The sequence below is a fragment of the Adelges cooleyi genome, unplaced genomic scaffold (assembly GCF_023614345.1).
Source record: "Adelges cooleyi isolate 19-005CV unplaced genomic scaffold, UGA_ACOO_1.1 ACOO_flye_CR_arks_rails_tigmint_CR_PRNA_30, whole genome shotgun sequence".
Taxonomy (NCBI): domain Eukaryota; kingdom Metazoa; phylum Arthropoda; class Insecta; order Hemiptera; family Adelgidae; genus Adelges; species Adelges cooleyi.
Genome location: NW_026095971.1, coordinates 10,512,534 through 10,539,822, shown reverse-complemented (window position 1 = coordinate 10,539,822; position 27,289 = coordinate 10,512,534). Strand labels below are relative to the sequence as shown.

Sequence of the window (27,289 nt, the reverse complement as noted above, 5' to 3'; positions counted from 1 at the left end):
GGAACGTGTAACAATGTACGAAATTCATTTTTATGAATGGAATCGTTACTCTATAGGATTGTATACAACGTTATAAATTAGTTAACAATCATCATAGTATAAATATTATGTTCATTACATTTAAAGAACGTTACTCAACGTTTTCCCACGGTCGGCCATAGGAAATATAAGGCACACACCATTAAACGTCACAAAAATATAATGATTACAAGGTACAAATACATTTTCGGAAATAACCTTAAAGGTATATTTCTTTACAATCGTGTAACGCTAACATATTTCACAAGTCGTGTCTTAATCGTTTATTGACTACTGTTGAACAAAAACCGAGTTATAAATTATTCGGTTAATTCTTATTAACCGAGCTATAAAAACACTAAAGGAGTATTGCATGTAAATTATTCTAAATAATTTATGTTACCGAATTACTCGAACTTTGAAAATTATATTAGTAAAAGTATTGGGGTCAATAAAAAATTACTCGAATGGTGAGTAGGTAGTACCTACTAAAAAGTAATAAGTAAATACTAAGGTTGTATTATTTTACTATCTAAAACATTTTATTTATATTTATTATATATAAATGTTTATACCCGGAAGCGGCAATTTATTATAGTCCTAAATATAGGCAAAATTCAACAAAAAATATTTATTTATCAATGTGGTCATGACTTATTTTTGTACCAATTTGAATTAACTTAAAATTGTTATGATTTAAACTATTGTCATTTTAACGGACAAAAATTACCACCGGGATAAGAATGTAAACTTACACAGCGTGAAACTTTATAAGAAACTCAAATCCGTACCTAAAAAAAAATATATGAGCCTAGTAAACATTTTAATAAATAAACCAGTAGGTTCTCATAATACACACAAAGAGTTTTTTAGTAAAAATGTTCAAGAATTTGTAAATCATTGTTTACGATAAATTCGAGGATTAAATATGTAAAATATTTCACTTAAATGGATTAATTGGCTCTTTATTTAGAGGATTTATGGTTTTAGCTAGTTAAATCAAAAATTTTAATCTTAGAAAAGTTATATATTGGGAGTGCAACCTATAATAGAAACATAGAAAAACTAAACATTAAATTGATTATTATTTTGTGCAAATTTCATTAGCTGAAATTTATATAGCTTACTTAAAGAACTACCCTAAATATATACACCTTCGTTGAATCAAAATATGATTTTGCTTTAAAAAAAACTATTTTGGAGAATAATTTCTTTTATCGAGATATATATAATATGTAAATATTTATTTTTTTATTTACCGTATACTTACTTTAAAATGCTGCGTTGCATTTAATTTAATATAATGATAATAGTTAGATAATTGTTAGTAATAATATTATTAATTTATAATACGTGGGTTTCAAGTATAAATTTAATGAACGCTTAGGTACGCGTAAGTCGTGGGGGCGTGTGAGGGAATTCGATAACAAACTTCGTGAGCAATTCATAACACGTCGCCGGTAGAATAATTATTTTTCACAGTGGACTTACTCTGCAGCATAATTAACCAAATATCTTCTGATTTTTAAAACTTTATTTTCTAAGCTAAATCGTTTTAATTGTTTTCCTTTATTTAAAAAATAATAATAATAAATGCTTGAATAAGACTAATTTTTAGATGCACTGCTGCCTGGTGTGGTGTATCTATAGTTAATACAAGACACATTTTTTTTGTTAAATTCTATCATATTTGCCACTATTTTCTGTAGCTGTGTTCTATATTCTTACATCGACCGTTTCAATAGCTGCTATCTAAAAAATATGTATTTTCTTGTTGTACTAGAGATTCCTTAAGAATATCATTTATTATTTATTCTATTGTAGCTATTAATTTTATCATGACACCGCTATTCACTGTAACGATGCTGTATGCATGTAAAGTGAAACTAATAAGATAAAACCGTTTTCAGATCTGTGTTAAAAAAAAAATGAAATAAACATACATAAAAATTAATAATACCTACTTACTATCGAGTTTCCTTAAAATAAATCATTTTGCAATGCCATATTCTGAGAATTTATATTTTAAAAACATGACCGTGTAGATCAGTTATAAATATTAAAAATAACATTAGAATATAAAAACCGACAGAAACAAATTATACAATTTTTAAAAATATGGTATAATCATGAGATAAGAACATAAAACGTTTTGAAAAAAATGTTTTTAATGTTATAAAAAAAATCCAGTTTATACAGAGAAATGGTGTTTTTTGACATTGGTCGTCTACTAAATATTAGTGCTAAGTTCTAAATATTCATAAATCCAGTGAAGTAAAAATTATGGTTTATTTTATTTTTTTAAAAAATTAAAATCAAATTCTTGTGTATTTTATGAATTATAAGTAAACTAACTAATACTATATGACAACAGTAACCAATTTAGTGTTCGAGCTCAAACATCGTTACAAACAATTAGTTCACTATCGAAATGTTATGCAAATGACGTGAAACTGTATAGAATATGTAGAACAGTTAACAAACAAACTAATTTAAATTGGAAATATAGATACAATCTTAAAACAACTAAATTTCCCCCTATTGAGTAGATATAGAAATGTGAAGGAAAATAAATATACAAATACTATGCGCTAACATAATTTTTACTAAATTAATAAGTACTTACAACATAAGATTCATAAATATTAGTTGATAATATATTTCGAAAACAACTTATGAGTTATTTTCATCTTATTTAATAATAAAAATAGTTTGATTGGGACTTGTGTTACATTTTCTGGTATAAACTCTTGTACCGTGCAATTTTAAAAATAAATGATATTGTACGATAACACCAAATGACAAGTTCGGGTGACGAGAAGTCAATAAAAGAGGCAGTGACTGGTGTTAAGAGGGAGCCCACCGGCCATTTCTAAGGAGTAAAGTATAGGCAATTTTTCGATAAATCTTAATTTAGAGTTTGAACTATAATGTATACTTATTAATACAGTAATGAGGATACTTTTTTGATTGCCATCTTTTTTGTCAGACTATCACAGTCATGTCTATAGGATAAATTACAATTTTTTCCCATCAAAACTGTTTTGCGCGGATTAATTTTCTCAGGCTTCATACATAGTTAAGGAATGAAATTCATACATATTATTTATGATAAAATTATCTGTGTTCCATCATCCGTATTTTTTCGATATATCTAATACAATCAACGCTATATCATTTTTAAAAAAGTCAAAAAAAGTCCTTTCTTAATTAATTAATTATTCATTAACTGGTTGAAATATTAAAAAAAGGCGATAATAAAACACAGACAATGTTGTTGTCTATATTATGTAAAAATTTGGTTTCTTAGTTTTGATTATATCCTTTGTAAAATTAATCCGCGCAAAGCGGGTTTTTTGTAGAAAATAACGGGTGTGTGACGTCCTCTTAACTGTCAAATGTCAATTACTATATTGTATAGATTATGATCAACGTATTGAAAGATTAAATGTCATATATGATCAGTTGTTACCAAAAAGCGAACAATTTTTAATATTTCTCACATTTTTTTTGATCTAGTTTTCTATTTCTTATTTAATTCAGGAATGAATCTTCTTTAAAGTTATTAATTAACGTTAGCGGACGTTTTTTTTTTTTTAAAGTACAATTTTTAACTGAAAACAGGTTAAGTTTTCGTGTAAGTTAACTTAACTTAAACTTGTAAAACAAAGGTTATTTTGCCCAGCTTTGTTATGGAATACATCCATGCGAGAACTGGGACTAGGCGTGATGGGAAGCTGTAATAAGTTGTCCCATCGTCCGCATAATTCTACGGCAGGCGCAGCTCGCCGTTGGAGCTAGATGTCCGGATAACATTTCAGAACGTGCGTCTTACCGAGGGCACGACCAGGGAAGGGGGGGTTGCAAGACCATGTATCCATTTTAAGTATATATATTTATTCATATGATAATATTACGGATTTTACGGCGTGCGGTCGCTCAGGTCCATAAGTCCAACGACGATCGACCGACCCGATAGTGTCGGCTACGTCCCCAGAAGGCATGTCATTGACGACGAAGAGGTCCGTTCACGCGATGACACAAGTTGTATTATTACTGTTGTCGGTGTTTGCGCTGTTGCCTACGCGTTTGTTGCCAGCGGTCGGATACATAAGTTACACATCGTTGGCGTGTATTATTATTATTATTGTTATTACACAGCTCGTGTGTGTGTATGGAGCCAATCGCCAAAGAACGCAGGGTGAAATACGCGGTGATGTGTTGAATTTGTACCGAGACTCGAGCTGTACACAATGCACAGCTGATGCACTACATAATATGCTGCCCGGGGTAACAGCCGCATGTCGCGCACGCAATCCAAATGTCCGTCTTGGCCGTTTGCGCTTCCCGTTCGCCGCGATACCATCTCCGTGTCATGTTTATTGGCCCAACCGCGAGACCCCCATAAAACCCCATTTTTCTTATTATTATTTTCTATAAATCGCACACGCGCTCGCGCATACACACACACACAAACTAAACGCCAACACGAACGATCGCGACCGCGTGGGCCGAACACATAGTACGCGTTATTATATACTCGATGTAATGTATCTATGTGCCTTCTATAGTGTAGTTTTACGAGGGTATAACACAAATGCCATGTATATTATATATATATATATATATATATCATATACAAACACATATACACAACCGCGGCTACAATATAGTAAATATATACGTACCCAACCTACGACTGCGAACGTATGGTACCTACTGTATAAACAGTTCGGGGTTCGCGACATTTGTGTACAGTAGGTATATTTATAATTTGTAACGTTAATTTTTCACGTGAATAAAACTGTGCGAGTTAGAAACAAGACATCAGAAATCTGAATTTCGCAGACAAACATATTAACCTTGTTTAAAGACTTGCAAACTCTCAACTCAATGCAATTAGGTACACTGTAGTACAACTATTCGATTTTAAAATCAATGGTAAAAAATTATATATTTAGCAGTAGTACAACCTAACTAAAAGTATGGCAACAACGGAGTAATCGGGAGTAATATTAAAAATATATCGTTCCGTTAAGGTTGATACGGAGTAACCCGGACCATTCCGACCTTGACGGAACAATACAGTGCTCCAATAAATTTTTCGATCCCTGACTTGGGGCTTTGGAGAGACGCTATTATGATTTTTACAATATAAACAATTCACCGATAATCACGATAATATTAAAGTAAAACATAGAATTCTACATACATGTACCCGGTTGCACCAAACTTGTCGTTATCTATTATAGTAATTTATAAATCAGATAGTAATAATAATTTACTATCTAGTATAGTAAATTATTTACCACCGTAAAAAACTAACTTTTGTTAAATTAACATGTGTTAAATTTACGAGTGTTGCTCAATCGTTGTTTTATATTCAGGTTACCAGTATACTGGTTATCGAATAAATAGTATCAACAGTAGGAGTTAATATTAATATCATATATTGTTTAATCAATGATAATGATTTCCACTTTAACGCAAAACATTGATAACAAAATGTAACTATACAAAAAATTGTACACAGCGCTAAATTGCACTGTAATTTAACTCGTGATAAAGTACATTTTTAACAACAGATAAAATTTAAAACATGGTTTATGCAACAGAATTTATTTTAACTCCAGTTAAACAAGTTTATCTCTGTGTAAATATTTGGTGCAACCCGGCATAAGGCTTTCAAAATATGAAAACGAAATAAAATTATTAACTATAGGTACTACTTGTACATAATGGCTGTAAACATAATATTTTACAATGTGATTATTAGCAATCTCCTTAGAGTGATATTATGTTTAATTAATCTGTATAGGTATCTAAAAATGAATGTATGTGTGTGTGTCCTTTATGCATTAGTACACCATTCATCCGATCGCCATGAAACTTTGGAAAGTTGTTGAGTACACTACCGCGAAGGTAACTGGCATAGTACTTTTCGAAAATTCCACCCTTAAGGATGGCCTCAAACACGAATTTTATACTTTAAATACGAAATATTTTTCGTTGCTAACCCAAAATAAACACTTTGTTTGTAACCATGGTGACTACGGTACTGGGTACACGACAATCTTCAAAGTGGGACAAACTGAAAGCAGAGAAAAGGCGAGAAAAGAGGACGACATAAACATAATTTTATTAGAATAGCGTCACTTATTTTAAATCAAATTTCAATAATATTATTATGCGCATTAAAGAGAAGAAAAAGACGTTACAATCTCGTAATATATAAAAACTATTTACACAGGTGGGCCATAGTGATAATCGAGTAAGGGCGTAGCTCTTATTTTATTCCTTGATTTTTTTAATTCGTTTTCGGCCACATATCATAATCTATAAACTATATTATATATTATACACGGGTCAGCGATACCCGATTGCAAAAACAAATTAGAAATGTATCCATTGTAGAAAATAAGTTAGGCCCTGTTCTGCAACACATCAATAAAAATCATATTCAAAAGAAACATTTATTTATATTTTTTATTCTTTTCGCTCGCTGTCCTGTGACGGCCGATGGCAATAAAAGTATTAAAATCTATACAATATGTTTATAATGTACAGGTCTCCTGGTTTTATATTTATGTCCAAGATTAGAGATCAGGAACCCCTATAAACTATAGGTCTTGGGCAAGATGGTCCCGCTTTCTTACTGTGGACGGGCCTGAATACTATTGTCTATTATTATTTGAAAAAATTGGATTTGTGTGAGGGGTAGGTATACTAATTCACTAGTACTACTAAGTACTTTGCCAATAGTTTTTACTGGCGACAAGCGGCCTCTCTCATTTCGTCAGTCTTTATTTAACATAATTTGTACAATCGATTCGTTCAAGATAATATGCTCTACGGGTAGAGATCCATGCCGTACGGTAAGTTTATGCCGGGAGTCACGACAGCTATATTTTCGATTTGTTTGGAACTTTTAATACTGAGTGAAATAATGAACACGTGTTAACGGAGTAGGCGTTATAGTAATATGTACATTTACAGCTAATAGCGTAACGTATGATATTAATAGTTTTTTCGACCACATATCGTAAACACAATTATTTTTCTGTAGCCCGTGGTGCCCTTGACGACGTCGGTTGATCGCCACCGGCCACCGCCGCGCCGAGGAGACTTGAACGGTCGACATAAAACCGAATTGCATTATTCTATGTTTTCTGCTCCCACTCGATAGCCGACGTTGACTTATGGTGTCGTTCTGCCCGCGCCTCGTTGCTCGATCATCACCGCCTTTTGGTCGTCAGGTCTCCACTGCTGTCGTTGTCGTGTCGCGTTTTCAACCGGTCCTTTCCGCGTACACACACACACACACACACATACATACACATTATTATGTTCTAATTGCCATTGTGTCGATCGGAGTCGTCGCCAGAGTTGCCCCTGATCGTTATGTAAAACGGTCGCATCTCTGTCAGTAAAGAAATCACGTGCACGCCGTTTAAATATACATATTATTATACATATTGTATTTTTACAGAAGGTAAGTGTCTCGCCGGAAACCAACCGTCCGGACGCTATTTGCATTATTAATATAAATATCATATACTCGGCAGTCGCATAGAGCGAAACACTTTAGGGGGGTAACTGTAGAAATGATATCATCGTGTAGCAAAAACATAAGCAACATTTGTGGTTATATTATACAGTTAAGCATTGACATTTTTTTTTTTTTTGAAAACCTTAATCACACAAATAATAGTTTTATTTTTTTGGTTAAGGTTTATTTTATTTCTTAACTATATCACACTGTGTAGCCCGGAGTCATATCATCGTTGCATGTATACAGAGTTAACTACGACCCAGCCATTATCTCTTAAGACTCTGTAGATTTTTTTTTTTTTTTTTGTAGATTTGTTGGCATAAAATAACCTACATGTTTGAATATTGTAAAAGAGTAGTAGTCTAATAAGATTGATGACTGGTCGATAACCAATTTTGAATAGTTATTTTCCAAGTAATAGCTTGTTACAATTTAAGCACCAGAATTAAATGTAAACACATATTACCCTTCAATTTCCCTGGTGCCTAAACTTTAACAAGCGATTAACTTGGTAATTATTTAAAAATAATTACAAAACTGGGTTATCGACCAGTATAACATTATTTTATTGATACAATAATTGTTAAACAAGTAGGTTGTTATTTAAAAATGCAAAGATGATATTAAGTGACAGTTAGGACTTGGATATGGGAAATTTGTATACAAAGTATTTTGAAATTCAGGTTACTTTACTTCAGAAGTTCTGCAAAAATAAAATAGTATAGAATGTTAATAGATAGTATGGCCGGGTCATTGTAAGCCAATCACCCGGCACATTCATTATACGATAAATCAACGAGCTATTGATAGCGGCCAATTGCGGTTATGTATGTTTATAACGGATAAATGCACGACGTAGTATTGCGCTTAGCGTACCTTTGAAATTCGATTACAGGACAAAAAGGTCAAAGGAGAGCTAACAAACTCGATACGTCCCACCATCGAATATTGGTGTAAATGGCAAATACAAATGAATTATTTATCACTCGCAGACAACCGTTTAATATGTTACGACTGAAATAGTCGATTATTGACATTCAATACATGATCCAAATTAAAACTCGTCCGATAATATTTTATTGTCGTGCGATGAGTGTCCCCTAACAATAGTTAAGACAGTGCCAATATTCCTAGTTTTTTAGTACTAGTCGAGCATAATACGCGCCTAGTTGCGTCCTAGCACCTGTGTAATTATAGCTGTATATTCTATATTTTACAGTCATGCAATGTTGTGCCAAAACATATTACTTAATGGTGTTTAGAAATGATTAAAACAAAAGTCAATAACTTTGTCGGTTAGAAGAAATGTTCACTATAAGTAAGTGATGTATAAGTCAGAACTTATTGCAGATAAGAACTAATATTATCAAAAAGCGATATTAGTTTATTCGAGACATTATCTAAACAACCTAGCCTAATAATTCATTCACTAACTAAAACATTTCAAAATGTTTGCTGATTAATTAACGCCGTGTGATGAGCTACTAAAATGTTTAAGAAGTCAATTAATTACATTTCTTAATCGAAGAGAATAGATAGAGTCAAATTAAGACTAAAACGCAAAATTATTTTCTCAGGTGACATAACAGAATTAATAGGTTTGTTAGCTATTTCAATTTTTTTATGAGGTTTACCATTTCCTTTCCGGGGATAAAAGGCGGTTTTTTTTTAAATTTTGTTTTTAAAATTGTGCTATAAGCGTTTTTATTTTTATAGGGTTTTCAACAAATCTTACTAATCTTGTAATAAATCGAAAGTTGTTATTTTACCCCTTTTACAGAATCTTATGCTTTCCATAACTGTACCTAGAAATAATCAACTTTTATTTAAATTTAAAATACCTAATTGGCATATTTAAAATAACTCCTAGTTAAATGTACATAAAACATTGCCAGTATTTTGCCTCTTAATATAGAGTTCTTTCTGTTTTCTTTAAATCACTATGGACGCTTATGCAACCCTATGTAAATCAGTCAAATATTAAATCGTAACTTAATATTTTCGATTAAAGTATTATTGTAGTATAAATACGTGTTAAATCAATCTTGAATATCATCGAAAATTGAAAAATTAGTACTTAAATCGACTGCATTTTATTTGAAGAACTTATAAATAAATAAATACATTACCTAGCTACAGAACAACCAACAGTAATTTGGACCATGTACAACAAAGCGGATGTGACAAAAATAGGGTTACTACAAATTATACTGAATGGTCTACTTCTTATTAGGCCCAAACGGTTAGCCTTCAGCTGTACAATTTTGATCAGAAGCCTCGGGTTGGCTTATATAATGAGTTGGTAAAATATGTCGGTAGATTCCTACATATTTTCCCTATCATCTACAGAGACGTAACTAATACAGACAGACGACAGTAAGACAGTAGTCAAATTTTGTATACATTAATTTTAAGGGTTATGACTTATAATAAATAATGCGGTTCCCACATCCCCCATGATGGCAACTTTTGTCTCTTGTAGAGCAAGGGTTGTCCAAACCGACCTAGGCAGATCGTGAACTAAAAAAAAAAAATAATGCGATTGGATTATCTAGAAAAAAGCTTTTAAAATTAATATTAAAATACATTTTGTAAAAAAAAAAAAAGAAAAATACATTTACAAGCATTTTCAATAACTTATGCTAATACTTTATTTTTACATTAAATAATATTGAAATGATTAGTGTTGTACAAGTGTAATACTGAACAAAACGTTTTCGTATAAATTTATTATCACTGCGATTTATGAAACGAATCGACTTGTTATCGATTCGTTAAGCTCAACACCTAAAAGAACAAGTTCCCCCTCACAATTTTTTTATAATACATTGTTGGACCATTGTTTAATTGTAAATATTATACCTGAACGTTTAATTGTGAATATTATACCTGAACGCAGATACGGGGAATAAAACAAACTGGGAAATTTACTGCAACGCTAACTTGTCTACTTTTGTCGGTGGCCGTCTCGTCCAAGGTTCGACCGCGGTTCCTGATTTCTTAAGCGTAACTCGCGATTTTCAATTTAGTAAATAACACGGCTAACACGACGAAGTGTGTCGTTATCGGCCGAAATGCACATCCGTAACGAATGATGAAGAAATGAAACCAGCTGTGTCGTTGGTGTTGGCTAATCGCTAAGACCTATAAATAATAATAATAATATTAGAACGGTGGCTCAATGCGGCTGACCTCTGCACTTGTCAATCGAAAGCCGCGCGCGATGCAAGTTATACGATTTTGACGACCGTTATAATATTGGACATACTCGTTTTTGTCGGTCTTATACCTATCTATTATCGCGGTTCGATCGCCGCGAGCGTTGCATTTGCCGTGAAATAATTGTTAATATTGTTATTAGCATTCATCGACATCATCTCGGGACGACTTTCAAGGATGATACAGTTTTGGTCGTTTGCCAAACGTTTACACCAATTAAAAAAATACATTATATTGTATTTATTTCATTTCTGTGATTCTTTTCGCAACCTCTACCAGAAGGAGGAAGGAGCCTCGAGAGTCGAAGGGGTCGCTGTGCATCAGACATGAGTTATTGTCGGCCGTAACGGCAAGGACGCGATCATCACGAGTCCCATTTACCAAACGCGTTAATTGTAGCGAACTGCACTGTCAATACAACACGCGTGCGAGCACACAATATGTTGTGTATACAGATATAGGTACTGTATACATTATAATTATACATATACATACGTACAAAACGTATGGTTGATACGATTATGTATTATCGCGCATGACGGACGTCTAATTACGGTGATTATCACGAAGAGACTATCTTTGGACCGCAGCCTTGGCGGCCATACCATATTTTGTCAGCGCCGCAACCACGATGATCTATATTTATTATATAATATTATATTTTAAGGTACGCTATTGTAGGTATATTATATCTATAGGTTATCAGGAACCACGAAATTGCATTGTTCGACCGTCGCCACCGTCCGGTAAACATTGAAATAATATCCGTTGTCTAGATCCATTTCCTAATCGCGTTTGCAAATTGTTAAATTGAGAACTCGGTCGTGAGTGTTTAGTGTTGAACTGCTTATATTATATTATTTTAGTATATAAATATATTTACTAATGTCGTTCAGGATAGCGAATTCGTCTAGAAACTACCTCGTAATGGTAGCGTTAGGCCTTCAAGCCCGTTAAAGTACATGATGATAATGACGATATTATTATTATTACGATTATTACTAGTGCCATGGCTTCCACGATAACGTAAACCGAACAAACAGGGAAATATGTTTAGTGCTACCGACAAATATAACAACTTATATGTACCAAATTAGTATTGTGTAAGCCTAGTAAAATTTTAATTTGTTTCAAAATATTACAACCGGCTATAGAGAGTCATAACATATTATCCAACAGAAAGGAAATAACAATAACAGCATTCAAACAAATAACAGTACGTGATACATACCAACAGTCTTAATCCTTATATTAGTACGCATAGCAGACTTCTGCGACTAAACTAAGTCTTCATTTTCTAACTGAATTCCGCATAGCACGACGGTTGTTAAACGCATTCGTATTATTTGGTTATTCGTAAATTCCTAGTAACCGACGACTCTTATGATTTGTCATATTTTTAACACAAAAAATGTAATTAAAAAATATTCATTTAGAACACCTATAAATAATAGGATGGGTTTTAAATATTAACGCGTATAATAAATGCTCTGATGCACATCATCTACGGTTATTATAAGCAAAAAACACTAATAAAATATCATTAAAAAAAGATAATTACGTATTATTAAAGTTTAATTTTTTCAAGTACTAACTAAATTTAATACGTTATTTTAAGGTCATATGTGAACTTCCTACAATAGAAACCGAAAAAATTCATTAATATATTTTAATAAAAATTCTAACCACGATAATATTTGATTATACCTATAGTATAGTATAGTATAGTATAGTATAGTAAATACTTTCATCATCATCGCAGACATAGACAAATTTCATTTTTTTAAGCAAATATTTGTATACTTTTTTCTACGTTTATTATGACCGTTCGCATCAACTATACTTCTTAAAATGTAAGGGTAGCTCAACAGTACTGAAACTATAGGTTAACTCTACTTTATGAAACAAATTTTATTTACTATTTTACATGCTTTACATTTTCTACTTCACTTATTTTTTTACTATAGTATTTTTACTGTGTTTGTTTGTATTGACGTCTCTGCTGTTTTTTAAGTAGAATGTTAATTTAGGAGACTAAACCACATCACTGCTAGTTGATAGACACATTTGTTTAAATATCTGGCGATCTTCACTAATCTTTAGAAATTTCCAATGATTTACCCTGTGGGTATAATGTTTCCATGTAGCTTCGTATCAAAGCCAAAGTAATAAGGCTTATGATACTTTAATACATTAGCGCCGTCTCAAGAGTTTCAAACCACCGGGACTCAGTCGTTTTTTTTTATCACGACCGTGTTATTATAGATATCTAATAGTACTTACTTAAAACTAAACACTTACTTTGCTCGACGTCAATCCGATAAATCACGTTCGGATTTGTTTTTGTTATTTTTCTAATCAGAAGAAAGTCAAACCTCAATTTATAGCCGAAATTATAGGGCCCGAGGACGTACCAATACACCGTAGGCGATGATGATAATAATAATTATAATAATGTTATTATAAACGCGTTATTGATTGCCGCGGCCAAAGCCACAGATTTGGACGCGGCCGCGATGCGTTCGCTCGCGCCGCCAAATCTATTAGTGGTTTTTACGTTACCATTACACTATAGCAATTATCATAATATTACAGCCATTCGATGTGTTAGACTGCATAATGTGTATGTGTATATAGGATATCACCTGTTCTGGTGGTCACGACTTGTGATTTATTTGTACTCGGCCTGGCTCCGGTGTTGGGCGTTTTTCGCGTCTCCTCGATGCGACGACGCGACCGCCCTAAAATTAGATCGGATCACGATCCCATCGATCATGTTGTTGTTATCATCGTGCGATAAACCGCGCTATGGCCCGCGATACACATCGGACGGCGTTAATTCGATCACGAGCCGCGGTGGTGATGCTGAAAGCCAAGAGGTTTGCGGTGTGTGAAAGAGAGAGTGAGAGAGGGAGAGCGAAGGAAACGCCAGAAATACACATGCACATGCACATACAGCGACGATAATCATACTAATAAAAACCCGGCGTGGACGCCCCCAAAAACCCGTTCATCTAGATCTCTGGCCGCCGCACGAACGGGTTTGCGGTCAAAAGGCCAAAATCAATTTGGACTATTATTTAAAACGTCACCTGCACGTCCGGCAAAGTGTCGGTGCCACAAGCACTGGCATAATATACAACAACACGAGGCCCAAGTATGCCCCCGATAACTAATCATTACAACGAGATCGAGATCGTGACCGCTCGGTAACTCGTTACGGTTTTTATCGTTTTCCGCGTCCGACAAAAGGTGTACGTCGCAGGAGACGTGCCATTGCCGTATTAAATCGGTATAAGCTCCAAATCCGACAAAACTGCATCTCAGGTAGACATCCTCGCAAAATGTATGAAAACAGTTATGAGCTACTTATTTGTCAATTCTTAGCTATCCCTTAGCGCCAATATTAGCCACGAATCACTTTAAATGTTGCAAATCTAACAACTATTCTGGATACATACATTGAACGTATCCCTCAGATTATCAAATGTAAACGCCATTTTCTGCTTTAGCACCCCAGCCCCCGACTAAAAAAATTAGTTACGCCTATGTTAATAATAATTATCTATTATAGATAACTATTTGATTTCATTTTAACGTCCAGTGATATCATTGTAGATAAGAAGTTCTATAAAATATTACAATAATTCATTAGCTTTACAAAGTTACTTTTTTTTTACCAACTCAACAAAGTAATCCAAAATTTAGTTATAAGCTAAAATCACAACCCTTGTAGTTTTAAATAATTAAAGAAAGAGTTAATCGGATATTATAATTTTTCTATAATTTTTTTCAGACATGAATCAGACGTGTAAAGTGTGCGAAGAGCCGGCCGCAGGTTTTCATTTCGGAGCTTTTACGTGTGAAGGTTGCAAGGTAAGTCACATAAATACATTGTCGTTATTTAATTGCTCTATCCAACAAAAACCCTTCGTTAGCTCAATGTAAATGCTCCCTAAGTAAAAAAAGAAATGCAAACGTGTTTTAAGCCTTAAAATATGTAATATAATATTGGAATTAGTTTTATAAGTAAATACCATAATGTAACCTAAATAATTTACACCGTTACCAACAAATAAAATCTGTGTAAATACTTGTACTCATAAAAAACATAATATACCAGAAACAAAAGTCTCATTTTCTGGATCATCTATATAGGCCCTAAAAATAAAATTGTTGGTATTTTTTTTATGTTAAAAACTCAGGTTTTTCCGAGTTTATTTGTAAAATATCCATTAAAACTAAAAATAAACCATACCATTGATTTTTCCAAAAATGTATTCGAGTAAAACGTTATTCGAATAATTATTTCATAATTTATTCGAATAAAACGTTATTTGAATAATTTTTCCACAATTTATTCGAGTAAAAACTTATTTAAATAAAAAATTATTCAAATAATGTTTTAAAATATAATTACTTAAAAGCACAAACTATTTAAATAATATTATTAAAAATTAACCAAATAATTTTTACTTAAATATTGTGTTTCTAGATGGTTATTTAGATAACGTTTCATTAGAATGATGCACAACTCTGCCAGCAGTATACATCGTTACATTTTGTTTAGCTTTGTTTCATATTTATATAATATTTGTACTAGTTTCAAAATGATAATTCTAAACCATTAAGTTTTTACTTATACGCATATCATTTCATGTTTATTTTCTTTTACTTAATAACTAATAAGTCCATACCATTTTGCTTTGTAAAAAAAAAAACATTGTTGTGCTTAAGTTACCAATTTAGAGCACTAAGAAGCAAGAAAATTAAGAAACGAAAATATGTGCTACAACTTGAGTAGTGTTAAGCGAAGAATTCTTAAAATAGTTATTGGTTTTAACAATTATTGATAGCTTAAGGTAACTTTACCTTAAAACAACACTACTACACTAATTAATTTCTTGTAATACTTATATTAAATATTTACTCATAATACATACATTATACGGTGCAACACAAACGGCTTCCATCCATTGTTTGTTTTTTCCCAAACGGCTCCGGTATTCGGTACTACGCGTATATTATCAAGTCTCTTTAACTTTTCAAAAAAATTTAAACTTAAATTTAAACCTGTAACCTCCTCCTAGACTGTAGCCTACAAACCTAGGATATTTTTAGTTAGCGGAGCGAAGCGATCGAATGTCATAACACTCGGAGACCTGCCATCCTTATCAGTTATCAATACGAATTCCGAATTTGGTAATAGTGGTAGCAACCCCTATTAAATCAATTAAAATTTTTGAAAAAAATATAGGACATTTTTCGTTTTATTTCCATAAAAAACTCGCTGACGAGAAGGAATTTGTGTTGTAAAAAACCAGAGCCGTTTGGGAATTAACCTTTTTGTAAAACGGGAACCGTTTAGGATAAACGGGAGCCGAATGGGCTACGTCCACATTATGTATTGAGACGCCGTTGTTGTTGACAGTATTGTTTATTATCACATTATTATTAACACTGCCACTTGTTATTTCCTTTTCCAAGCGAATATTTAAACAGATTCGTTGATTACTCTTAACTCGGTTGATATTATAATAACCAGTTGGTTTGTCCGTCATTAACAACAGACTGTCGTTCATTAATCATTCATTTGCGCTATCAAAAATATTTCGTCTAATTAACAGTTCAATCATCATGACCGAATGATATTTTTAACACGAATTAACCCTTACCGACAGAACAGTAAACGCATAGGCACTATAGGTACGATTTAAAAATGTAATCAATAATAAAATACATTGTCATGTTGATCTTTAATATATACGTGTATATTTATTTATTCGTTTAATAACTAATTAACTGTGAAACCGCAATCTGTAGTCTACGTATGTTACTAAAATTAAACAATATACAAAGAAGAAATACTTATCAAATAATCGATTATTGAGTTCAGGCCGTATGCTCTTTTTCTATATTTCAGGAAAAAATGTTTTTTATACAACGCTACTGGGCGTAATAATACCAAAAAAAAAAATACAATGTTTTGAAAAGTTGCTCAAGTAATATGTTTTTCTAGTTTCGGCAATGCGCGATATTATGTATGTTATAACCTATAATACATTTTGTGATTTTTAAGACCTTATTATTATTGTTATGATAGTGTTTGTGTTTGATTTGACAGTCTTTTTTCGGACGGGCACACGCCAATCCAACGAGAGCTGTGACGGAATGCAAGTCCGGCGGAGGTAATTGCGTGATAGACAAGAAAACCCGTACTTCATGCAAAGGATGCCGGCTGAAGAAGTGCTTGACTGTGGGCATGTCGAAAAACGGTTCCCGGTACGGTCGCCGATCCAACTGGTTCAAAATGCATTGTCTCTTACAAGAACAGCAACAGCACAACCGGCACGTCCGATCGGAAGTGAGATTTGACACCAGCTCAATAGCATCTCTGCTTTTCGCGCCAAAAACTTGGGTTCCTTTGTTGCAAACCAAGTGTTCAGTATTTCACAAACCAAACGATGAAGACGAACACCACCGGCCGATCGACCTCCGAGTACGACAGACTTCCACAACCGAAAACGGCGATGATGACAACAATAACGGTATATCCAAATATAGAATTCGAGAGATCTGGAAACTCTCGAAAGAGGAAAATCCGCTCATAGTGCCACTCGACTTAACCCGAAATAATAGAGATCACATCCGTTTGAACTTGACCTCGTAAAGTTATATTTGGATTTCATTAGAAAAAACTTATTAGATTCTAATCCAGTATGATCTACCACAAGTTTTAAGATCCCTCCCCTATTACTACTTCCCTACTGACACACGACTCATTTAAAAACTGTGTATATTCTGATACTCGTTCATTTACTACATAGTTTTTAATTATTTATTGTAATTATGAGTCTGTTAATTATAATATAACGCCATTAAACGGCACGGCGTAATAATTATTGGTGATTGTAGTAGGTATTATATTTTGATCATTTTATGTTAGTCAGATCTCAGCTTAAATATTAAGTATTATATGTTTTTTATATTTGTATTATATTTCAGTGTTGTTGATGGTTAATAAAAATTAACTAGTTTATATACATGTTATAAATAGCCAATAGGTTTATTATAAAAACTATACATTTAAAAGCGTTTGATTAAAACATACTAAGTGTTAATAACTACAAGATCCATTAGCATATTTGTGCCTTAGTTCCAAAAGCTCCAATCTCATTTTTTGAGACTTTAAAAAAAACTTTAAAAAATCTGACAATGTTATAAATCTGTAACAAAAAAAATTTATCAGATAATGTTTTATACGTTTTATATGTTAGTTTTTTTGTAATTTAAATTTGGTTCAATTTTAGTGCGTGAAAAATACATTTTATAATACTTAACTCAATGAATATGGACTTTTTTGAATAGGGCTCAAACTTTTCTTGTTAGATATGATTGACCCGACATCACTGACGTCATCGACGCGGATCAAACGGGTCTGTGGAGTGTCGGCACTCTCATCAGGGGCGTAATTAAGGGGAGGGGGGTTAGGGGGATAGATCCCCAGAGCCTATATTTAATATTTATTAATTCATTTGTGGCTTGTGGGATTGTGTGTTATCATGTTGACATCACGACCAAATATATTTAAATAGAATTCCTTAATAAAATAATATAAAGATATCTATAAATAGGTATGCACATGGAAAATACTGATAATGACCTAACTAATTACCTAACCTAAAGTCTAAACTAACCGGATGATGTGATTGACGAGTTGGCTAAACAGCCAAGAAAATTAGAATTTCTTTTATAAACAGTACAAAAAAGAGCTATGTACTTTATATTATATTACAAACAAAATAAATTTAACATTTTAATAATTATAATTTATTAAAAAAAAAAATTTAATTTGAATGTATTCAACTTACATTTCTTCTTAATGATTTATAGAATTTCTATTTGAAGAAACCGGTTAAGCAGTTTGGAAGATATCGTGGGGTTGTTCAAAAAAATGAAAACGTGTAACTGTAAAAACATTACTATCTAAGCTTCGCGTCGAAGCTAAAATATTTTTTAAATCAGTTTGTTGCCTTTCCGACATGTTAAGAGGATGTGATACAGGATACCCCTTATTTATTAAGGAGTAGGTATTAGGTATAGGCAATTTTTTGCAAAATCTTAAACTGTAATGTGTAATTATTGGTTTAGTATTTATAACTCTTTTTCGGGTGGTTAATTAATTTTTAAGACTATCACAGCATCTTTGTCAGCGATTTAAAATATGTTTTACATCTAAACATAGTTACGCAGAATATATTAAGTCCATGGTTATTTTAAAGTAAAAACACTCATTATGAAATCGAAAGATAACAACATTTTGGAGACAATATTTTGAGAGACATATTATCCAATTTTGAAAATAACAACTAACAGCAAGTAAAAAATGAAGTTTAGTTTGAAGAGCAAGTACAGAAAAATAAAAAAACAACCTTTTTAAGGTAATAAAGGTGGATTATGATGGAGGAAACATAAATGAAATGTTGAAGAATACAATAAAAAAAAAATAGTCTGAGAAAAGAATATCACCCAAAAGCTCTGTAAAGAATATTTAGTTTGATTATAACGGTGACTATTAGATGCTCTTATTATATTTACTGAACAGTGGTTCTTTTAACATTCCATTAGTTGGTCCAACATAACTGAAGTTCCTTAAATAAATATTTATTTGATAGAAATGGTATTTGTTGGGTACAATTACAAAATAGAATTGCCACGGATGCAACCATAAGTTGATTGAAAAGTGTAAAATTCAAACTTTGATCCTGACTAGTGACAATGTATTGAATGATAATCAGTTTATGTTAAAATAGTACATGAATGTAAGCCGGGAAGAGGATTGCATAGGTATTGTGCATTGTTAATACAGTGTATATTATTCATAATTCATTTGTTAGTAATGATCTCTCTTTTTTTATGCCTAGCAGTCTTCTCTTCGCTGTGTCAACTTATATGAACGATGATTAATGTTTTGTGATCATTGTTAATGGGCGTGTAGACGAATTATAAATCATAAAAAGTCACTAATACGATAGGTCAATCTAATTCTTACTTCGGGGTCAATGTCTTCATTAAGTCATACATTCGGATGCACATTCAAAAAGAAACATAACACGTCTAAGTTTTGGGGGGCGAGGGCCTCCTAGCTGTGTGTAGTGTAATAATTGCTATTTGCTATATAATTCTGATAATAATTATTTTCAAATAACGTGTGAACTGTGAAGTATTTAAACATTAATTAAATTATATGACATACCATAAGCACACAACGCTCTTGTTGTTCATTCATTACTATTCAAAAATTAGCATAGGTTTTAGTTGTTGTCTGTTATAGTTACAAATATAAAACAGATTTAATAATTGTTGAACGTATTAAGTTTATTAAAAAACATAGGTATTCAAATTCAATACATATTCTCTAAAACTGTATTCCGAAATTTGTGTTTATTTTCCCCAAAGATACAAATAGTTATTATTTAATAAATAAAAAAAAACATAATTTGTGAAAAATTTTAAATTAAGTTATTTTTAATTAAGTTTGATATCGCAGTAAATACGAATAGCTAATAATAAGGTAAATAATAGGTACTATTCACATAATTTCCTAAAATTACAAGAAGTTATTTTATACAAATGTTTGTAGTTTGTTTCGGTTAGATATAAACGGAAGGAAAATTTGCCAACTTTTGATCCTTAATTTATTTTTTTTTGTCGTGCTGAATAGATGTATTGATTACATACATCGATTTGAGGAGCATTACTATGTTAAGAAATACTCCTCAAATGTGTGATATTAGGGTGGTCCTTAGTTATAGATGAAGAATTGTTTTAAAAAGTTTTTCATTGGGCTACCCCGCCATTTTGTTCATAACTATGAAAAAAAAATTTAGGTAGAATTTGGTTTTGATAACTCACCCCCTTCACGTGCCGCAAAAAAATGTTTGTCTCTTCAAGTACCTACTGGCCGGTGGCTAGGTGCTATTTATAATATAACTTATTTAGTACATATATTTTATATAAATAAGTTTTGAAATACATATAGCCTGACAATGTCGGTATTGTATTATGGTGACGATACTTGTTGATCTAACGCTTGGACTTTGATCAATCGATATTAGACAAGGTAGCATTTAGTGTAATACTAATGATTGCTACAACTTGTTTATAATCTTCGTAAAGGTTCCATCGATAAGACATTATTTTACGTGCAACGACATCATTTACTGAATTTGAACCAGACGGGTTTCGTCGTTGATGCCGTAAAGTAATTCTTATTTAATAATTGTAATTACCTTTGTGAACTTCAGAAGAAATTAATAAGTGACTACAACAAAGTGTTAACAAAAGATGAGGATCAGAAACAATTTTTAATGCAAACCATATATAATTATCGTCGACGGTTTCCTGATGCTAAACGAAAAACATTATAAAATGAATATTAACTTGGATAATGCTTTAATTTAATTATTCAAATAAAATATTGAAACTATATAGATATATTAAATTTAATTTTAACAAAATAACATTATATGTGATGTGTACAATAAAATAAATATTAGCTAAAATGTATTTGTTTTTTTTTTAATAATAGGAAAAATATTATTATTTTATTTTGTTCCCGGGTCGATTTCTATATTTTTTTTTTCTAACGATAATTTTCGTTTTTCACAATATATTTGTTTAAACGATCTTAAAATAAAAAATGGTTGATCGTATGACATTTTTCCTAATAATCTATTTTGTAGGAAATTTAATTTTGTATAAAATGCAATGAAAGCGTTTACTCTATTTCCAATCGTTCATCAAACATATTTAAATAACCGTAGAAAACCAGTTTTTCCAAATAAATGAAAAAAGGTATGTTTTATTTTTTTTTCTTGGACAATAATGCATTTTTTGAAAAATGTATAGGAACCTTTTTTATAGAGAATTTAATGATCTATCATAAAATTAATATGTAATTTTATGCTAAATGCAATAGCTTTCTACTTAAACTCGAAAAACTATAAAACTACCCTATTTGGTCATTTTTCAACCCCCTTGCGGCACGTGAAGGGGGTGAGTTCTCAAAACCAAATTCTACCAAAATTTTTTATTTTATAGTAATGAACAAAATGGCGGGGTAGCCCATTAAAGTTTTAAAAGTTCATAAATAAGAACCACCCTAGTGTGACATATACAAACACTCGAACACAGCGAAGAGAACACTGCAAGACATAAAAAAGAGAGATCATTACTAACAAATGAATCATATGAATAATATACATTATATTAACAATGCACAATACCTATGCAATCCTCTTCCCGGCTTACATTCATGTACTATTTTAACATTAACCGATCATCATTCAATATATAGTCACTTAGTTGTTATTCTCAAAATTGGATATGACATTGTCTCCAAAATTGTGTTGTCTTTCGATTTCATAATGAGTGTTTTTATTCTAAAACAACCATGGACTTAGTATATTTTGCGTAGCTATAACAGTTTAATATTCGCATCTCTCGACTTGATCGCGAATACCGTTTAAGCGCAATCGTATATGTATTTGTATCATTTGGAAATTTATGAATTGTACTACGGCTTACACAGTTTATCGATACCATACTACCTACCCAAGTGGGTACACTACATACCACAGCTGGAGTTGATAAATTCTATAGGACTTGAGGAAATTTCTGTAAAGGTGTGCAGGGGGTCGTGGGACGATAAAATAATTTTCCCGAGATTACATTTTCCTAAGCAATCAAAGTGCACATCGGATATCTCCGTATTGGTATCCAAACAACTATCACGCCGATTTCTCGTTCTTCATTCATACTGTGAGAGTGTCGACACACCACAGACCCGTTTGATACGTGTCGATGACGTCAGTAATGTCGGGTCCTCCGTTCCACTGCTATTCATTATTTTGCTGCTCCGGTCCATTTCCGCGCGAGCATATTGTACCAGAACAGCAATTAAAACAGACATACCGAAAAATAACCACAGGTTAGACAGGTTGATTATAATAATATAGCCAGCAATAATGCTGACCGTTTTGAACACAAATTAATAGACGGCAAAGAGAAATGATCATCAACAGCGCCTGTAATTAAACCCACTAGGTTCGAGTAGTTAACACGCCGTTGACATACGTCGCACACCTCCAAAAATAATCCGATGCGAGTCGTTACATGCTATGATAGGTTTAAGTATAAAAAAAAAAATCATCGGCTATGAACCGTAGAATTTAATAGAATTTTATGTATTCCAATTATTAATTTGCGTTCTGAAAGAAAAGTAACATAGTATACTTGCGTCTTGGCATGAGCCTTGGCGGCCAACACTAAACCTATTTACCTATCTATCTTTATCTAGAGTTCCTACTTTCCAGTTCCCAGATTTTATTATATCACTTTATAGTTTTTTTAGGCCTCTTCATATTAGGTTTCCTATTGATTTACCTTTATTCCTTCTATTTCCTCTTCTATCCGTGCTTGTTTATACGGCTTGATTCGTAGCCCATATTGTTACACCACTTATTTCTCTTAATCCCTTGCATGGGGAGATGGCCCATAGAGAAATAGCGATTTTCCCTATGGGCATTTGAAGTTAATGTCTATAATTTAAATGCTTATACTATATCACTAAGTATATGTTTTAGATTTTTACTACATGATCAACTTTATGCAGATTTTTCATGCCTTGACCCAAACGATTTCCAAGTGCCTCTACCTACAACAAATTTGTCAAGAATGTTTGATAAAATTGTTCATGTTATCCCAGAAATTAAAAAAAATAACGCTTTACGTGTTTATGTTTAAATGGAGTGAATTCAAATAGACCTTTTTCTTTAAATTATGACTCCACTGATTACAACTCTAATATGAAGAATGTGATGGTAAAACAATTTTTTTATTATTATCAAATATGATTGTTTTTTAGCATGGTTTTAATTTTAAGAGTACATTTTAAGTGATGAAGAAAAACGGCCACATACTTCAACGTGTTGTAAGTTTTTAATTTCTCGATAAAATATAATTTATGTACTAACGACTTTCCTGCCATTTACGATACTACAAGTTACTCCTTACTTTTTAGTCCCTCAAGTAAGCATAATCAATATGGTTTCTCGAAACTAAAATATGATATATCATACTTAAGGAGTCTCTCGTCACAAGACCTAAAACAAAATGTATGATTATGAGTATTGAGAAGGGATTATTAATAGTTTCTTAGTATAATCTTCTAGTTTTAATTTTAATTGTTCTATTAAACGTGTAATGCGAGTGAAGAGCAAATTTTTATTGTCCCTTTAGAAAAAAAAATTACCTATCCGCACCAAATTCCGTAGTGTATCTTCTTCTTCACACCAGTGGCAACTATATTATTTTACTTTTTGCAAATTGTCCGGTAAGTAACTATACTGACTTATATCGAATGTTAATAATGAACTGCACGGCACAAAAGTCGTCGTAAAGTACTCAACCGATAGCCGGCATCGTTGATGCAGCGCAGCGGTATCCTTTTAAGTTATACATAATATGGAATATAGATGAAAACCAAATTAACGATTTCTCGTGTCTTTTTAGCTCGCTTAACAGAAAAAACCAGAGGGGTGTCCGCCAGAGATAGAAACAAATAAATTCCACCAACGTTTACATACTATTTTATTAGATAGGTGCCTATATACTTTACACATGGCTCTGCGTGGGTCCGCCGACCATATAATAATATATACATATAAGATATTATTATTCGTTGTTTTCGCACTTAATCATTTTCCCCAATTACCCGTACGGTCGTTATAATAATTTTCCGAACTGGAGTGAACACTCGTGCCCGGGTCGATAAATCATAGTAAATTAGTTGTAATTTAAAATAACTAAACGAAACCAGTTCGCTCTGCCGAGTATAATATAATACGTGTGTGTGTGTGTGTGTGTGTGTGTGTGTGTGTGTGGTTAATTGGTCATACCTAGCAATTCCTATAATATAGGTGTCTGACTGCGTGAGAACACAGCGGCCATCTCCAAGTGTTATTTTAACGACCGGTTGGTGTTGTATTGAAATTGAAAATAATCAATAACATCTACATAATATTATGCACTATCATAAACCATGTTGAACACGGTTGACGCGCGGAAACACATTTAACGTTGATCGTTCTTTTCACACACACGCTTCGTTCACACATATTATATATGTCTCTAATAGTATGTATATATATATTGTAGGTACATTATAGATTTATAACTGCTGTACAAATGATATTTGAAGCGTTATTAAAACTACTCGTAGCTAAATCGAATTCGATTCTAAATCATTTGTATTTTGATAGTTTCACAAATAAAATGTAAACTTATGCATTTACTATATTTTCTTTTACATTATTTCAATTGTAGGTAGGTTACGATTTGAGTTGTTACCCATATGTATGTACGTTGCAAGAAGGACTGAATTAAAATTGTTGTATAAACATTTAATAAGTTAACCAATCAATGTTTTACACGACAGTTGATCAAAAACTTTTTGTACATCAATTTACGTGTGGATTAAAATAATGGTGGCCATGGCATAGGCGGATAGGCCCACCGGGATACTGGGGAAATCCCGGTAGGGCCTTTTCTCGTATGACACTTTTTCGGTAGGATTTTCCTATGTTTATATACTATACAGTATTCGCTACTTAACACATGTAAATACTAAATAAATGACAATTTTAAATAATTCCACTGACAAAAAAATGAAAAGTAAAAAAAAACCTAATTACAAAAAATATACAGTAATTTATGACTTTCATTATTTAACATATCGCACCTGTCGTACACGGACTCAATCCAATACACGCACGATACACACGCTCGAATAAAGTTTGTCTTTTTAGGTTCAACCTGAGTATTATTCTAATATTATTTTCAATGTATAAATGGACAGTATTTCTAAACTCGTAGCAAACTGTACGGATAATTATTTAAAATATGCTATAATAACCTCGAAAATCATGTTTTTCGAGTTGTGTCACTTTTTAAACGGGGGTGCGATATTGTTCATGAAAATGTTTGGTTTAAATTAAAAAAAATGTATTTAATGTGCACAATAAAAAATATATAAAGGAATACAATTTGTATAAGTGGTGTGGAGGAGATTGAAGTCCCCCTTGAGTTAATCCCGGTTACTTTTTGCCAGTTTTTAATATATTTTACTGATAACAAAAACTTAGCCTACTCGCTTCTGGCCATAAAAACTTCTCAAAATAATTAGATATCATTATAATCATAATACAGGGTTTTGTATTTTTTATTCGGTTTTGTCTCCTTATTTTTAACGAAGTATTAAAATATGTTTGCAGTCTTTGAAGCACAAAAAAATTGGTCATTTTAATAAAAATGTGCTCAAAAACCATGTCATAGGATCTCAACAAAAATCGTTTTCAAATGTATTTTTATCTATCAAATCAATAGAACTCTCCAATTGTACAGCCAATTTATTTTAAGAGAGGAGGCCTGTGCCCCTGTTGCTCTCCATCCTTGGCTACAGCACTGGTTTATAGTGATAATTATAAAAGCCTTATAATAACTGATATTATGTGAAAAACATGGGAAATTATATTATCATTTATAACGAAAACACAAATCGTAACTAGTGCCGCTACCTATACACAGAAATATTACCATCGTAACTAATAACTAATAAACTAGATAGCGTTAGAAGTATAGTAAAAACTATTTTAGATGAAGAAACCAAATAGAACCAAGAGAACTTACTAATCATTTTTAAGATCTGTTTAGTTTTGACACTTCAAACTACTTTCAAAAATAAAGGAAAAATCATAATTTTCGCATCTAAGGTTAAGATTTTTGTTATAACATCCTACCAGCTCAATAAGTATAACGGCCTTATCTCTTTCAATTTAATTACTTTTTTTCCTTTTACACCATAACGTCGCTATTGCCTATTGGAGATCATCCCCATTTCCTTTTTATACTTTCTTTTAAAGTGTCAGTTTACAAATTTTGACCTCGTCATCTTAACTTAGACCACTTTTATAAGTTCTATTAGAATTAGATTGACAAGATTTTGGTACAAAAATAAAATTGTGGGAGGCCTTTTTAGATCACGTTACACTAATAGATAATTTACTAAAGAGTTAAGTATAGGCATACATATATTGCATACGTGCTATTATAAGTTTGAATTTTCTAGAACAAACTTTAAGCAACTTATAAACTATTATTTATATATAGTTATATATAACATTATATATGCATAGTATATATGTATATTAATACTAAATAAAACGAATGAAGTAGCGCAAATCTTATGTAGTGAAAGTGATCATTAAAAAAACTTACTCTGTTATTTAAGGTCAACTGGAGTAATTGTAAATGAGTAGATCATAAATGTAAATGATATTTTTTAATAATTTAATTAATGATTTTTCAATTTTAACATACTTTTAATTATATGCTACATAATAACATAAAATATAAACATTGTTCAGTTGTTGTTTATAT

At 32.0% G+C, this 27,289-nt stretch overlaps 1 protein-coding gene across 1 annotated transcript; it reads left to right on the top strand.

The window, feature by feature from the left end:
- Positions 1–7,239: 7,239 nt before the first annotated feature.
- Positions 7,240–17,740, top strand: LOC126838704 (nuclear receptor ROR-alpha B-like). Its single transcript, XM_050573342.1, has 3 exons — positions 7,240–7,510; positions 14,586–14,665; positions 16,914–17,740. The coding sequence occupies exons 2-3, from the start codon at positions 14,588–14,590 to the stop codon at positions 17,457–17,459; spliced, it is 624 nt and encodes a 207-aa protein (XP_050429299.1). The 5' UTR covers positions 7,240–7,510; positions 14,586–14,587; the 3' UTR covers positions 17,460–17,740.
- The last annotated feature ends 9,549 nt before the right edge of the window (positions 17,741–27,289 follow it).

Excerpts from the sequence above, each read along its gene's own strand:
- LOC126838704 (XM_050573342.1), top strand. The coding sequence starts at position 14,588 with ATGAATCAGACGTGTAAAGTGTGCGAAGAGCCGGCCGCAGGTTTTCAT. Across the intron at positions 14,666-16,913 it reads TTACGTGTGAAGGTTGCAAG|TCTTTTTTCGGACGGGCACA; the intron begins GTAAGTCACATA and ends TTGATTTGACAG.